Source organism: Thalassophryne amazonica, chromosome 5, assembly GCF_902500255.1.
Source record: "Thalassophryne amazonica chromosome 5, fThaAma1.1, whole genome shotgun sequence".
NCBI lineage: Eukaryota > Metazoa > Chordata > Actinopteri > Batrachoidiformes > Batrachoididae > Thalassophryne > Thalassophryne amazonica.
This window is the reverse complement of record NC_047107.1, coordinates 42660905-42676654: the sequence shown is the minus strand read 5'-3', so window position 1 is coordinate 42676654 and position 15750 is coordinate 42660905. Positions and strand designations below refer to the sequence as shown.

The 15750-nt window shown below is 46.8% G+C and overlaps 1 protein-coding gene across 2 annotated transcripts in view; it reads right to left on the bottom strand.

Moving 5' to 3' along the window:
- wdr54 (WD repeat domain 54) overlaps positions 1–15750 on the bottom strand; it is a 31742-nt gene that overhangs the window by 9133 nt on the left and 6859 nt on the right. For both annotated transcript variants that reach the window (XM_034170070.1, XM_034170069.1), the window contains 6 exons: positions 12999–13065; positions 12864–12920; positions 12626–12753; positions 12392–12492; positions 3014–3176; positions 2704–2778 (listed from right to left, as the gene is read on the bottom strand). In XM_034170070.1, the coding sequence (XP_034025961.1) occupies positions 2704–2778; positions 3014–3176; positions 12392–12492; positions 12626–12753; positions 12864–12920; positions 12999–13065 (591 nt within the window). The remainder of the gene's footprint in view (positions 1–2703; positions 2779–3013; positions 3177–12391; positions 12493–12625; positions 12754–12863; positions 12921–12998; positions 13066–15750) is intronic.

Sequence of the window (15750 nt, the reverse complement as noted above, 5' to 3'; positions counted from 1 at the left end):
TGTTTCACAAAGTCAGGCTATGGGCTGAAGATGATCGTTAAGTTGCTCTGCTGCTTTAAGCAGTGTTCAGCAAGAAAGTCATCTGTTTACACAAATGATTATGTGATCGTCTGTAAACAGTAAACAGTTTGTATACATCATCACTCTCATCACTCATCTTCAACCGCTTTTCCGGGTCTGGGTTGCAGGGCAACAGCTCCAGCAGGGGACCCCAGACTTCCCTTTCCCATGCCACATTGGCCACCTCTGACTGAGGGATCCTGAGGTGTTCCCAGGCCAGTGTGGAGGTATAATCTCTCCACCTAGTCCTGGGTCTTCCCCGGGGGTCTTCTCCCAGATGGACGTGCCTGGAACACTTCCTTGGGAGGCGCCTAGGAGGCATCCTTAACAAATGCCCGAACCACCACAGCTGGATCCTTTCAATGCGAAGGAGCAGCGACTCTACTCTGAGCTCTCCACAGATGACTGAACTTCTCATCCTATCTCTAAGGGAGACAACAGTCACCCTCATAAGGAAGCCCATTTCGGCCACTTGTACCCTCGATCTAGTTCTTTCGGTCATGGCCCAACACTCATGACCATAGGTGAGAGTAGGAACGAAGACTGACCAGTAGATTGAGAGCTTTGCCTTTTGGCTCAGCTCTCTTTTCGTCACAACAGTACGGTAGAGTGAATGCAATACCGCCCCTGCTGCGCTGATTCTCCGGCCAATCTCACGCTCCATCGTCCCCTCACTCGTGAACAAGACCTCGAGGTACTTGAACTCCTTCACTTGAGCCAAGGCGGTATTCCTACTGAGAACCATGGCCTCAGATTTAGAGGTGCTGATCCTCATCCCAGCTGCTTCACACTCAGCTGCAAACCGATCCAATGAGTGATGGAGGTCACCGGCCAATGAAGCCAACACATCAGGACCACATCATCTGCAAAAAGCAGTGATGAGACCTTGAGCTCACCAAACTGGAAACCCTCCTCCCCCCAACTACGCCTCTATATACTGTCCATGAATATCACAAATAGGATTGGTGACAAGGCGCTGCCCTGGCTGAGGCCAACCTCAACCAGAAATGGGTCCGAATTACTGCCGAGCACCAGAACATAGCTCTCGCTTTGCGAGTACAGAGATTGGATGACCCTAAGAAGGGACCCCCTCACTCCATACTCCCGCAGCACCTCCCACAGTATCTCCCGGGGTACCCGATCATACGCCTTCTCCAAGTCCACAAAACACATGTCAACTGGGTGGGCATACGGCTAGGCACCCTCCAGGATCTTTGTGAGAGTAAAAAGCTGGTCGGTTGTTCCACGACCAGGACGGAACCCGCATTATTTCTCTATCGACTATCGGCCAAACCCTCCTTTCCAGCACCCTTGATCGAAATGGCTGATACCGATATTTGCAAAAATGCTGAATATCGGCCCAAATCAATGGCCCAGCCAGTAACTGGTTGACCTCTTCTGACACCACGTAAAGTTCTTGTTTATGTCACACCTACAGCAAATGTGAGTTTGGAACTCTGGAAGACAGATCTGCGTATTTGCAGAATAGATCTGGCAGACTGTACAAATCTGGTAGTGCCATTTTTGCATGGAGCCAACCATAAACATTTGGGAGAAAAGCCTACTCTGTCTCAGACACGGTCTCACTACTTGTGGAAAACTTGCTCAGCTGCTCCACACTGCCATGTGGTAAATAAGCCAGGCTATGTCACAACCTTCCATTTTAGTTTGTTTATGTCACCAAAGTACTAATCTGTTCAAATCATTGCACATGTCCTGAGTTGTGATCTTGTTATTTGAATTAAATTTGAACTGTGCTAAACTGAAAATAATGATTTAGTACATTCCTTTAAGGAAAATGCTTTCTGTCTCTTGAGAACACTATTTAATGTTTATCTCCAGCAGCTGTTGCATGTGCTCCTTTTTGTTTCACAGCTAAAATCATATGAAATCCTTGATGTTGTCTAACATGACCAATTTTTTTTAGTCTTAAGCCTCTTTCACACTAGGCCAACGCAGAGTCACGTAATGCAGTGTACTGACTACGCCAAGCTTATGCAGCCCTATATGTCAATATGCTGAGGGACACAAAGGGGCTCACAAAATGGATGCAAAAAAATTGCTACTGTATGCAAGTCTACGCAACTCTGTGCTACTGTACACCATGCACCATGCCTCCGCAATTGTACACTACCCTACACCAGTCTGGCAAAAAGAATTTTTAGTTTTTTTTTTTTTTATCAGTAAATACCTGCATTGCTAGATTTTATTCATCCTGCTGAACTCTGCTGAACTTTTCTGGCAGTGCAGCTTTAAAACCACAGAATAAAAAAAGGTGGGTCAAGCCCCCCATGTGGAACATATACAACCATTCTTGTGTAATAGATACGAGCACAATGCAACTACAAAGGCCCAGTGTGATAGGGGCTTTAGAAGATAACCACTGTTAAACAATAAAATAATAATTGCAAAACTAACTGTCACTGAGAAAACAGATGTATTTTATGTTCAAATTTAAAAGATAGAATTTTAATGTTAATGTCAAATCTTAGTATAAAAATTGTTCCTTGAAAACCTTGTGGCATGTTAACTTATTTTTCACATTTGGAGCACAAGCCTGAGAATGTAAAATAACAGGAAAGATGATATTCCAGACATTCTTCCAGAAAGGGCTTCATATCATTTTGTATTTATGTATGGTACCTCCACATTATTGGTTTCTGGGGACACGGTCAGGTGCCACACCCTGACCATAGAATCCTCAGCAGCAGACAGAAGCTAAAGCACACAAGAAGAAGATCAGACAACAGTAATAAAACCCCCCAAATTATTGCTCATTGACAACAAAATAACTTCCTTTAGCGATAACTAGAGCATTTAAAGGGATTTCATCCTCAACTTAAAAATCCATAGTACCACTGACAATAATATTAGCCGTTCTCTACTTTAAATAAATAAAAGCCAAGATGATCATAGATTCTTATTTATTGACCATTTAGTTTATAGAGCTCACCAGCCCAGAGACGGGAGCGATATCCAGTGAGTAGATCCAGCGTGCGTGGGCGTTGATCTCAGCATGTAGTATTCCTGTCACTGCCTCATAAACACGGATCTGCCCAGTACCGTATCCCACCACTAAGGTGCCTTTCCACAGCTTTACAGATGAGCAGGTCATACTGAGACAAGTGTGGAAGTTGAGTGGATCAATGCCATGAGGGAATAAACAAGAGCATAAGAGAAGTGCACAAACAAAAGAACATAACAAGAGAAATGAACACTTGACTAAAGCCAGTCTCCTACTGCCGATATCTGACTCTTGACTGTGTATGTTTCAAATCAGATACTCAATCTCGGCCTGGAAATGGGTGTAATCTGGAGTGTACAAGTAGAAAGAACACTGTGAGCAATCGGGAAAGTTTTAAAAAATGAGTGAAGTTGGGACACATTGTGAGCCACAAAATGTGAATAATCAGATGTAATTTGTGCAGACAGGAAGTAATATTTAGCAAAAGACAGGGCGTGTGAGCGCCGAGTGAATGTGGAGCAGACAGACTGTGGCCGGAACATGGGGCAACAACGGCAGCGTCACACCTGAAACACATCTCTGTCCACTTTTACATACAGCAGAGCAACTGGACCCCCTCACAGCATGTGTCATAATTAAATTTTACACATGGATGTTGTTTTAATCACTCATGTAGCAGCTGCACTCTGCGTTGTGTTGTTATGACTCCGCCCATTCGCTCCCCTCAGGACGCGAACTCACGATCTCCGGCATGAGAGTCAGACTCTCTAACCAGAAGGCTAAAACCCAGGGCTCGAGCCTTGTGACCAGAGAATCCTTTTTGAGCTGTTGGAAGTGAGGTTTACTAACTACGAGGTCTGTCAATAAAGTAACGGTCCTTTTTATTTTTTAAAAAAACTATATGGATTTCATTCATATGTTTTTACATCAGACATGCTTGAACCCTCGTGCGCATGCGTGAGTTTTTCCACACCTGTCGGTGACGTCATTCGCCTGTGAGCATGCCTTGGGAAGGAGTGGTCCCGCCCCCTCGTCGGATTTTCATTGTCTGGAGATGGCGGAATGAAAAGGACTTTTTTTCCATCAGAGTTTTTTCAGAAGCTGTTAGAAACTGGCACCTGGAAACCATTCGAAAAATTTATCTGGCTTTCTGTGAAAATTTTACGGGCTTCACAGAGAATAACGTCTGTTACTACAGCTTTAAGGACCCCTTTAAGGACGCTCGGCGCGCCGCGCTCCGAGCTACGACGACGCGGCACAAGCCACCGGACCATTTCTAAACGGATGGCTCTGTGGATACGAGACCATCGTGTGCTCTTTCTCTGGTTATCACAAGAGCTGGACATCAGCCATTTTCCGGCAGATTTCACTTTTAACAAGAGATTTTGTCATGGAAAGCCGCGCGGAGGCTTCGCGCGTAAAGACCGATTCGCTTTGGAAGCAAGACAAAGGAACACCTCCGTTTCCGCGTGTCAGAGGACAAGTTTGGACATGTCTATCTCGGCTTTCAATGCTTACCAGTTCAGTAAGTATCAGTGAAATTGTGGAGAGCTGGACATGTCCAAACTTGTCCTCTGACACGCCGAAACGGATAAAAAACTACGAAATCACATGTACGTAAGTATTCACACCCTTTGCGCAATACTTTGTTGATGCATCTTTGGCAGCAATATTAGTCTCAAGTCTTCTTGAATATGATGAAATAAGCTTGGTGCTCCTATCTCTGACCAGTTTTGCCCATTCCTCTTTGCCGCACCTCTCAAGCTCAATCAGGTTGGATGGGGAGCGTTGGTGTACTGCCATTTTCGGATCTCTCCAGAGATGTTCAATCGGATTCAGGTCTGGGCTCTAGCTGGGTCACTTAAGGACATTCACAGAGTTGTGCTGAAGCCGCTCCTTTGATATCATGGCTGTGTGCTTGGGGTCAGATTTTCATCCAGGATGTCTCTGTACATTGCTGCATTCATCTTTCCCTCAATCCTGACTAGTCTCCCAGTTCCTGCTGCTGAAAAACATCCCCACAGCATGATGCTGCCACCACCATGCTTCACTGTAGGGATGGTGTCTGGTTTCCTCCAAACATGATGCCTGGCATTCACACCAAAGAGTTCAATCTTTGTCTCATCAGACAAGAGAATTTTGTTTCTCATGGTCTGAGTCCTTCAGGTGCCTTTTGGCAAACTCCAGGTGGGCTGCCATGTGTCTTTTACTAAGGAGTGGCTTCCATTTGGCCACTCTACCATGCAGGCCTGATTGGTGGATTGCTGCAGAAATGGTTGTCCTTCTGGAAGATTCTCCTCTCTCCACAGAGGAATGCTGGAGCTCTGACAGAGTGACCATCGGGTTCTTGGTCACCGCCGTGACTAAGGTCCTTCTCCCCCGATTACTCAGTTTAGACGGGCAGCCACCTCTAGGTAGAGTCCTGGTGGATCAGATGATGTACCCTTCCCCAGATTTGTGCCTTGAGACAATCCTGTCTCAGAGGTCTACAGACAATTCCTTTGAATTCATGCTTGGTTTGTGCTCTGACATACACTGTCAACTGTGAGACCTTATATGTAGACAAGTGTGTGACTTTCCAAATCATGTTCAATCAACTGAATTTACCACAAGCAGACTCCAATTAAGGTGTAGAAACATCTCAAGGATGATAAGTGGAACCAGGATGCACTTGAGCTAAATTTTTAGCTTCATGGCAAAGAATGAACACTTATGTACATGTGATTTCTTCATTTTGGGGGGAGTTTAATTAATCTGCAAAAATCTCCAAAAAAGAAACAACTTTTTCCACACTGGCATCATGCGGCACTGTGTGCAAAAGTTTAACAGAAAAAAAAAATTTCATCCATTATGGAATAAGGTCGTAACATACCAAAATGTGGAAAAAGTGAAACGATGTGAATACTTTCCAGATGCACTGTAAATCCTATGAAAAGCATGTTGCACTCTTTTGATGTTAACAGATGTTAACAGATAGATATTAACTTTGTGGAAAAATATCACAATAATCCTGGGAGCTTTGTGGAGAAGTATGTGAGTAATCATAGGATTCCTGCACAGACTGTATAGCACTGTGCGGCACAAGCATTCCTGCAACAGGACTTGCCCATACTTGTGTGTACTCGGCAATAATTGTTGGAAACATGAAATTTGCCCATTTTTAACAAATTGGGCCTGATTTCCTCATTTTTTGGAATAGGACTGGAAAATGATGCCAAAAATCTGCATTTGGAGACTGGCTTAAAGCAAGGACGTGTGTTAAAGAAAAAAGAAATGTTACATTGTGGTGAGTAGGAATAGACTGGTCTAAGGGCCCCTTCACACATAACACGCTGTTGGGCAAAAGAAGCAGAAACCGGCCGAAAATCCACGAACAAAAAGCAAAATGGGGAACCATGAAACATTCCACCTGCTGTCGGAAGGCACACACGATTGGACAGGCGTGCACGATACCGCGGCGGCGGTTTCGTGTACGCTCATGCTCGCGTGCATGAACGCAGTGTGAGCACATGGAAAGTCACGGGCACATCAGTGGAGCAATTAGATGCTGGACATATGGACATATCAGAGCACAGATTCAGAACATTACAGGAACAATGAATGTACTGTTTAAATATAAGACAATCATGTTACTGGTCATGAATCTGTTCTCAATGTAAAAAAAAGAAGAAAAAAACCCACACCAACAACCAGGAGGTCTGCCGTCTCCTGGGCCGTCGGGAGCTTCGGGAGGGCCACGAAGTGGGCCGCCTTGGAGAACCGGTCCACTATCGTGAGGATTACGTTGTTGCCCTGGGACGGCGGGAGGCCCGTGATGAAATCCAGGCCGATGTGAGACCAGGGGCGATGAGGCACCGGCAGGGGTTGGAGGAGGCCCGTCGTCCTCCGATGGTCTGCCTTGCCCCTGGCGCAGATGGTACAGGCCTGGATGTAGTCCCGGACGTCGGTTTCCAGGGACGCCCACCAGAAGCGCTGCTGGACTACTGCCACGGTCCTACGCACCCCAGGATGACAGGAGAGCTTGGACCCGTGACAGAAGTCCAATACGGCAGCTCTTGCCTCTGGTGGGACGTACAGTCTGTCCTTGGGGCCAGTCCCCGGGTCCGGGCTCCTGGTCAGGGCCTCCCGGACGGTCTTCTCCACGTCCCAGGTAAGGGCGGCCACGACCGTGGACTCGGGGATGATGGTCTCGGTGGGGTTCGACAGCCCCGCTTTGGCTTCTTCTTCGTGCACCCGGGACAAGGCGTCAGATTTTTGGTTCTTGGTCCCGGGGCGGTATGTAATCCGGAAGTCAAAGCGCCCGAAGAACAGAGACCAGCGGGCTTGCCTGGGGTTCAGCCGCTTGGCGGTCCGGATGTACTCCAGGTTCCGATGGTCAGTGAAAACCGTGAAGGGCAACGAAGCCCCCTCCAGCAGGTGTCTCCACTCTTCAAGAGCCTCCTTCACCGCAAGAAGTTCCCGATTGCCAACGTCATAGTTCCGTTCAGCTGGGGTCAACCTGCGGGAATAAAAGGCACAAGGATGGAGAACCTTATCAGCCTCCACGCTCTGGGATAGCACGGCTCCTATCCCTGAGTCAGAGGCGTCCACTTCTACTACGTACTGGCGATCAGGATCAGGCTGCACCAGAACTGGCGCAGTCGAGAACCGGCGTTTCAACTCCTGGAACGCGGCTTCGCACCGATCCGACCAGGCAAAGGGGACCTTGGTGGAGGTCAGGGCAGTCAGGGGGCTAACTACCTGACTGTAACCTTTGATGAACCTCCTATAAAAATTTGCAAAACCGAGGAACTGCTGTAGTTTCCTGCGGCTTGTTGGTTGGGGCCAATCTCTCACCGCCGCAACCTTAGCCGGATCAGGGGCGACGGAGTTGGAGGAGATGATGAACCCCAGGAAGGACAAAGAAGTGCGGTGGAACTCGCACTTCTCGCCCTTCACAAACAGCCGGTTCTCCAACAACCGCTGTAGGACCTGACGTACATGCTGGACATGGGTCTCAGGGTCCGGAGAAAAGATGAGTATATCGTCCAGATATACGAAGACGAACCGATGCAGGAAGTCCCGCAAGACGTCGTTTACCAAAGCTTGGAACGTCGCGGGGGCGTTAGTGAGGCCGAACGGCATGACCAGGTACTCGAAGTGACCTAACGGGGTGTTGAATGCCGTCTTCCATTCGTCTCCCTTCCGGATCCGAACCAGGTGGTACGCATTTCTAAGATCCAATTTCGTAAAGATTTGGGCTCCATGCAGGGGCGTGAACACTGAATCCAACAGAGGTAACGGGTATCGGTTGCGAACCGTGATCTCGTTCAGCCCTCTGTAATCAATGCATGGACGGAGTCCGCCGTCTTTCTTGCCCACAAAAAAAGAAACCAGCACCCATCGGGGAGGTGGAGTTCCGGATCAGCCCGGCAGCTAAGGAGTCCCGGATGTAGGTCTCCATTGATTCGCGTTCCGGACGTGAGAGGTTGTACAACCTACTGGACGGGTACTCAACGCCCGGGACTAAATCGATGGCACAATCGTACGGCCGGTGCGGAGGAAGAGTGAGCGCCAGATCTTTGCTGAAAACGTCAGCAAGATCGTGGTACTCCTCTGGCACCGCCGATAGATTGGGGGGGACTTTGACCTCCTCATTAGCTGTAGTGCCGGGGGGAACCGAGGATCCTAAACACTCCCGGTGGCAGGCTTCGCTCCACTGCGTCACAACCCCGGACGGCCAATCAACCCGGGGATTGTGCTTCACCATCCATGGAAAGCCCAAAATCACTCGGGAGGTAGATGGTGTTACATGGAACACTATCTCCTCCCTGTGATTCCCAGATACAACCAATGTCACTGGTTGTGTCTGATGTGTGATCAATGGAAGCAGGGTGCCATCTAGTGCTCGCACCTGCAATGGTGCCGGCAGAGCCACCAGAGGGAGCCCTACTTCCCTTGCCCATCTGCTGTCCAGCAGATTCCCCTCTGACCCCGTGTCTATCAGTGCTGGGGCGTGAAGGGTTAACTCCTCACAAAGGATTGTTACTGGGATTCGTGCCGATCTGCGGGGTCTTTCCGCGTGTGTGTTATGGCCCACCCTTAGCCCAGATTCTAAGGACGGGCGTTTGTAGTTTGACCGTTCAGGGCAGTCCCTCTGCATGTGCTCACAAGAGCCGCAGACAAAACACTCCCCGCGGGCCAGTCTCCTTTGTCTGTCACTTAATTTTACTTTGGCCCTGCTCGTGTCCATAGCCTCCTCAGCAGGGGGAGCTGTAGCCCCACGGGGCCCTCTGGCAGTGAAGCGTGGGGACAACGTCTTATCGGAACCGGAAGGGGGAGGGACGGCTCGTGCCCGGTCACGCCCCCCGGCCTGCTCCCGACGATGCTCAGTCAAACGGTTGTCTAAGCGTATAACCAAATCGACAAGCCCGTCAAAATCCCGCGGTTCCTCCTTCGCCAGTAGGTGCTCCTTGAGGACCGGTGACAGTCCATTTACGAAGGCGGCGCGGAGCGCAACGTTATTCCAGCCGGACCTCGCTGCCGCGATGCGGAAGTCGACTGCATACTCGGCTGCGCTACGGCGCCCCTGTCTTATCGACAGCAGCACGTTTGAAGCAGTCTCGCCTCTGTTAGGATGATCAAACACTTGTTTGAACTCCCGTACAAACCCAGCATAAGACGTTAGGAGCCGTGAGTTCTGCTCCCAAAGCGCCGTAGCCCATGCGCGTGCCTCTCCTCGAAGCAGATTGATAACATAAGCTACCCGGCTAGCATCTGAGGCGTACATGACAGGGCGCTGTGAAAAGACGAGCGAACACTGCATGAGGAAGTCCGCGCACGTCTCGACACAGCCCCCGTACGGCTCCGGAGGGCTTATGTAAGCTTCAGGGGATGGTGGGGGGGTTTGTTGAACGACCAGTGGTACGTTTGATTCAGGCCCAGGACCAGCCAGAGGAGGAGCTGCAGCAGCGCCCTGATCGTGCGCTTCCACCCTGGCGGCGAGAGCCTCCACTCTCCGATTAAGGAGGACATTCTGCTCGGTCACTAAATCCAACCGAGCCGTGAAGGCGGTTAAGATCTGCTGCAGCTCACCCAACACGCCTCCTGCTGACGCCTGCGCTCCTGGCTCTGCCATTGGCCGTTCACGCTCGAGCTGACGCCCCTCGGAATCCATGACGATTGGCCGAGAAATCCTGTTGGGAAGGTGTCGTAGCACGGACCCACAACAGGGGGCGCAAATGAACGGACAATGAGTAAATCAAAAGGTAACAATTTACTGTTGTGACAATACACAACTAAATGTACAGAAATTGCAAAGTCAATTAACACCAGGTGACGTGTGGGCAGGCTCGAAGATAGAAGACCCCGACGAGAGAGAGACCGCGTTCCACACGGCCTCCACCACCAACGGTCTGAAGAACACCGGAGCCGCCAAGTCCCGAATCCCCAGGTGACCTCTGTCTTCGGCTGTCGACCCTGGTACTGCTGGCAGAAAGCAGAGAAAAGATGAATGAGTGTAACTCCTTACACTCAGTGGTCTATAGTCTGTACACAGTTAGGAGGAGAACCTCCACCTCCGAATCACACACTCGTGCAGCTCCTGGTGTGACCACTTATCTGTAGCGCGGTTGTCGTCGTCACGCTCCACGCCACTTCCCAGATAAGGGCGAACACCACAGGATACCGGCTGCAACAAAAGTTCAGGTTATTACTCAACGTATGAGACAGCAGAGAAATTACCTTACGGTAGTCGATTTCTCGGCGAGGAGGTGGAGTCACGATCCGGCTTTTAAGTTGGTGGTGATGATGATGAACGAGTGACAGCTGGTGCAGGGGAAGAATGACAGCTGTCACTTCTTCAGGGTCCGGCGCCCTCTCGTGCTTGGAGCCCGCACTCCAAGCAGGGCGCCCTCTGGTGGTGGTGGGCCAGCAGTACCTCCTCTTCAGCGGCCCACATAACACTTGCTGTTATAAAGAGCGGACTTAGCCCCTGCCTCGACGTACAACAGGAAGTAATGAAATGACGTTGATTACTGTTCTCTTTCATGTTTTACATAAATTGTCTGATGTGTTCATGAAATGAGCACATGCGCGGACCTGTCCGCACGTCTTTCATTAAAAAATCTCCTTTAACAGTGGAATATCCGGATAAAATGCTGAAACCGACTTCTTCTGAAACTTCTCTGTTCTCTCACGACGTCCTGGATCAATAGAGCCTGAAATGTGGAGGTTTTCAGCTTGAAACAGGCTGACGATGGTGCCTGGGACCGCTGCGCGACGTCTCGCTCCGCGACGTCTCGCTCCGTGGGAAGTCCTTAAAGCGACAGTATCACCTCAAAATCTCTCATCAGCCGTTAAAATTTTCACGGAAAACCGTGTCCACTTCGATGTGCCTCACAGGTTTAGAAAAAATTTTGATCAAACAAAGCGCCAGTCTCTCAGCACCTTCTCAGACAAAGGAATTCTGACGAGGGGCTGGATGACTCCTCCCACAAGGAGTGCTCACAGGCGAATGACGTCACCGACAGGCATGGAAAAACTCACGCATGCGCACGAGGGTTCAAGCATGTCTGACGTAAAAACATATGAATGAAATCCATATAGTTTTTGAAAAAAATAAAAAGGACCTATACTTTATTGACAGCCCTTGTATTCTACAAGCCACTACAGGTGTTCTCCAGCTGTGACTTGCGAGCACAGATAACTGAACAGCTGCAGGTCGCAGGGAAACGCCCACCTTTGTCTGTGGACCTCGCCAGCTGACAGAAAAAAAAGGCTCACTCTCTGTTCCTTTGTTCTGAGATTTTTATTTCATGTATGTAGTTATTATTGTATATATTATTATTTTTTGTCCTGCATCTGTCTGATGTCTGTGTTCATAATTTAACACCTTGTGTGCACGGTCAGGTCCAGCTGACAGTCAATCGGTGGTCAGCTGACAGGGGCCGTATGCCCACAGCAAAGCGTATCGACACCTGCCAAGAGGGGGTTGAATGAGCACTCGCTGTCTTTTGGCCGCTGGTTTGCACGAATGGTTGTAGCGACAGCTGTACGAGTCGTTTTAGTGAGCTCTGATTTTTCACAAATGGCATGTGATTCCTCCTTCATGTTCCAGTTGGCTTCAATCGTGTTATGTGTGAAGGGGCCCTTACAGATGGCCTTTTATCCACCTTACATTATGCCAATGAGCTTGTTTTCATCTCCTGTTTGCCAGTAGAAATGTTACAAGTTATACAATGACTTGGTGGAGTGATGGTCCATGGACCAAGAAAGAACCCATTAAATTACAGAACTGATCCAGAACCAGGGGCAGATACAGCAGATTTTTGTTCTCTTTCATAAACATTAGGGAATAAGTGAAATGTGCATCAAAAATCCATATACTCAAAGCCATGGATCTTGTTGAGTAGCTGAAATTCCTCCCCAGATTTCCACACACACAGGTTACCACCATCATCTGCACTGACCACATCAACTAGGCACTCCTGGGAGCAACACACAAGACAGTGGAAAGAAAGGATGTAGTTTCCACATATGTAAAGACACCATTCTTTTAAATGGGACATATCATGTAGAAGAGTTCCAGCTCTCAGGACAAAGACAACAACTGTCCCATACCTGGCTACCTGAACACTCTGAGGCCAAGTCAGTGATGGATCCTCTGTGCTCCTCTAGAACCTCAGACAGCGTGATGTTACTGCCTTTACTGGGAACATCAAATACTAGAATGGCACCAGATGACACACCTAACAAAGGTACAAGCGACAGACTGTAAAGTTTTGACATACATCAAACGCACTAAACCACACTAAACAGTTATCTAAAGTAAATACTGCACGGTTTATAAAATCCTTACCCACACATATATAATTCTCCCTCACAGCTGCTATTCCTCTGGCAAACACAGCCTGAGCTGGGACAGAAACATGTTCTATGAGCCCATAAATCTTTGTATGCATTGTATGCATTGAGAATGTAATCTCTGGTTTACCTGTAGGTGTTTCTGGAGCATCCAATGCATGCCAGTAGACCATGATGGAGCCATCTGATTCATACATCTGAAACAGGAGTATGACATGAAAAGAAGAGCTTTGATGTCAATTTGTCAAGCAAAAACACTGAATGCCAGAACCTCCTCCCCCACCAGCTGGAAAACACACCTGGAGCACCATATTACACTGAGGGACTTCTTCAAAAATGCTGCATTTATTCACAAACAGTTTCCACAATAGGAATTAAAGTATTTACAAAACAAGGACATCTTATTTGGCCACCAGTTTGTCTGTGATGATGGCTCAGGATGAAAAGAGCCAATAACCGTTTAGATTAAAATAACTGATTTACTCTGTGTAGTGCAGGTCTGCTTCACATGTTGTAAACGTCTGTTTTTATTAATTAAAAAATAATTAAAATACAGGATCTCACGGCTGTTTTCCTGTTTGCAGGGATTTGTTTAGGATGGAAATAACAGCTTTTGACAGAAACATTAAAATCTCTGTCGGCTTCAAGTCGGGTTTGGACAATAATGAATAAATGAATTTGAATGAATTTATTTATTCGGCACACACAGACTCAAAAAAGCAAAAAAAAAAAAAAAAAAAAAACCTCATAAAGAAAACAATTTAACAACATACCCATGTGCCTGAAAGCATGTAGTCAGAAGCAAATTCTTATAAACACCCACCACTTAAACCATAAAAATAAAAAATGTATACATAGGTATATATAAATATACATATGACCATGATAACAAAGAAAAGGATAAATTAATCACTGAACTAAAATTTCAAAACAATCATGCAAACAACAGTACAGAATGCACAAACCCAAAAACAAAACCAAATCTATAAACCTAATTCATCTTGCTATAACAAGCAATTAAATGTGTTGGGAAATGTGCTTTATACAAAACTGCAATGGCTTTTGACATTTTAGATTTAACATGATGTATACGTGTTTTCCCACTTAATTTATCATCAAGAAAACCCCCCCAAAATTTTGTTTCATTTACAAGTTCAATTTCAGTATCAATATCATATACTAATACATTGACGCATAAACTCCTGGGCGTATTTCCAAATATGATACACTCAGTTTTACCAAAAGGAGCAATAATATATTTGAATCAAATCATTCTTTGAACTTCTGTAATTTCCTCTCCATCATGTCCAAAATCTGTCCCAAATGATTCCCACAACTAGAGGACAGGATGAGGTGGAGACAGGTGAGCTGCTGGAGCAACCCCTAATGGGAGCAGCCAAAAGCAGATGAGATATTGTATTATCATATACCTATAAATGATACGCCAATATGATTGGATAAAACACTAAAGAATAAATAGCATTATCATATACCTATAAATGATACGCCAATATGATTGGATAAAACACTAAAGAATAAATAGCAATACACCCTTTTCGCGGACGGGTAATATTTTTCATACCACCAATAATCAGCCAATCCATGCATATGTTGTGACGTCACGGAATTTGTTACTATTGCCTTTAGTGTACATGTACAGTGGTCCCTCGGTATAACGCGGTTCACCTTTCGCGGCTTTGCAGTTTCGCGGATTTTTTTAGTCCAGTTTTGCATGCTTTTTTTTTTTTTTTTTTTTTTGTTAACAGCGCATTGTGTTCTGCGTCCTCATCAAGCAGGCCGGTCGCCGGCACCGGTCGGCATCACAGCGAAGGGAGATGACGCGCACTGTGTTCTGTGTGTCTGTTTATAAGAATCTTCTCCCCAGAAGAAAAAAAAGCGCCAACAACTACCCATAACTGTGTTCTTCACTCGGAAGAAGACACCTGCACCGAGGTGTCATTCAGTGGAAAAAGACGCGACAGCGGAGCAGCGCCAGGACGAAGAGGCGCAATCAGAGGAACTGTGAACAACAGTCATTGTCATATGTCATTAGTGAACAACTTGATAACTGATATTATTTCCTGGTGGAGGATTGCTCAGTAGGTTAAGGAATAGGGCTACTAATATATAGACCTAAATCTGATTTCCAGTTATGCTACCGGTCTATGTACATGGACAAGACAATCTGCATTGCGTCAGTCCACCCACGTGTAATTCGGTAACCTACATCAGACTGATGTCTCACCCAGGGGGAGCTGTAGACTCTCGGATGCTTAATACTATGGAATCCTGAGATAAGCACTCAATGGACCTCAGCAGTGTTTTTAGCACAATATTTTGGTTTAGTTTTAATCCCAGTCAACTAAAATGCCATTTAGTTTTAGTCATTACTTAGACATCTGAAATGTTTTCATTTTAATCTAGTTATAGTCTAGACTAAATATAACATTTTAGTCAACTAAATGTTAGCTGGTCTTATGTTGGCCTTATTAAGATTTTATGCCTGGTTCACATGGCAAGATTTTAAAACTGACTGTAGGTTTCCAAACCTGAGAGACCACACACGTGGAGATAAAAAAAAAAATCATAGATCTAACAGTGTTTGTCGTACAGTGTGTGGTGTGCAGCCACATGGTAAAGACAACACACCACGCTTGTCCTTAAGATTGTCGGAAGGGGAAGACTGGGTCCGAAATTGGCATACTTATCTTGCTGTGTGAATAGTAGTTTTGAGCCTGACCCATAAAATGTAGGGTGTGTTTCTCCATCTTTTGCTTTCTGAGAAACCAACATAACTCAAAATTTCACACATTCTTGAGAAATCTTGGTTTCTCAGAAAGCAAAGGATGGAGAAACACGTCCTACTTTTTCTGGTTCAGGTT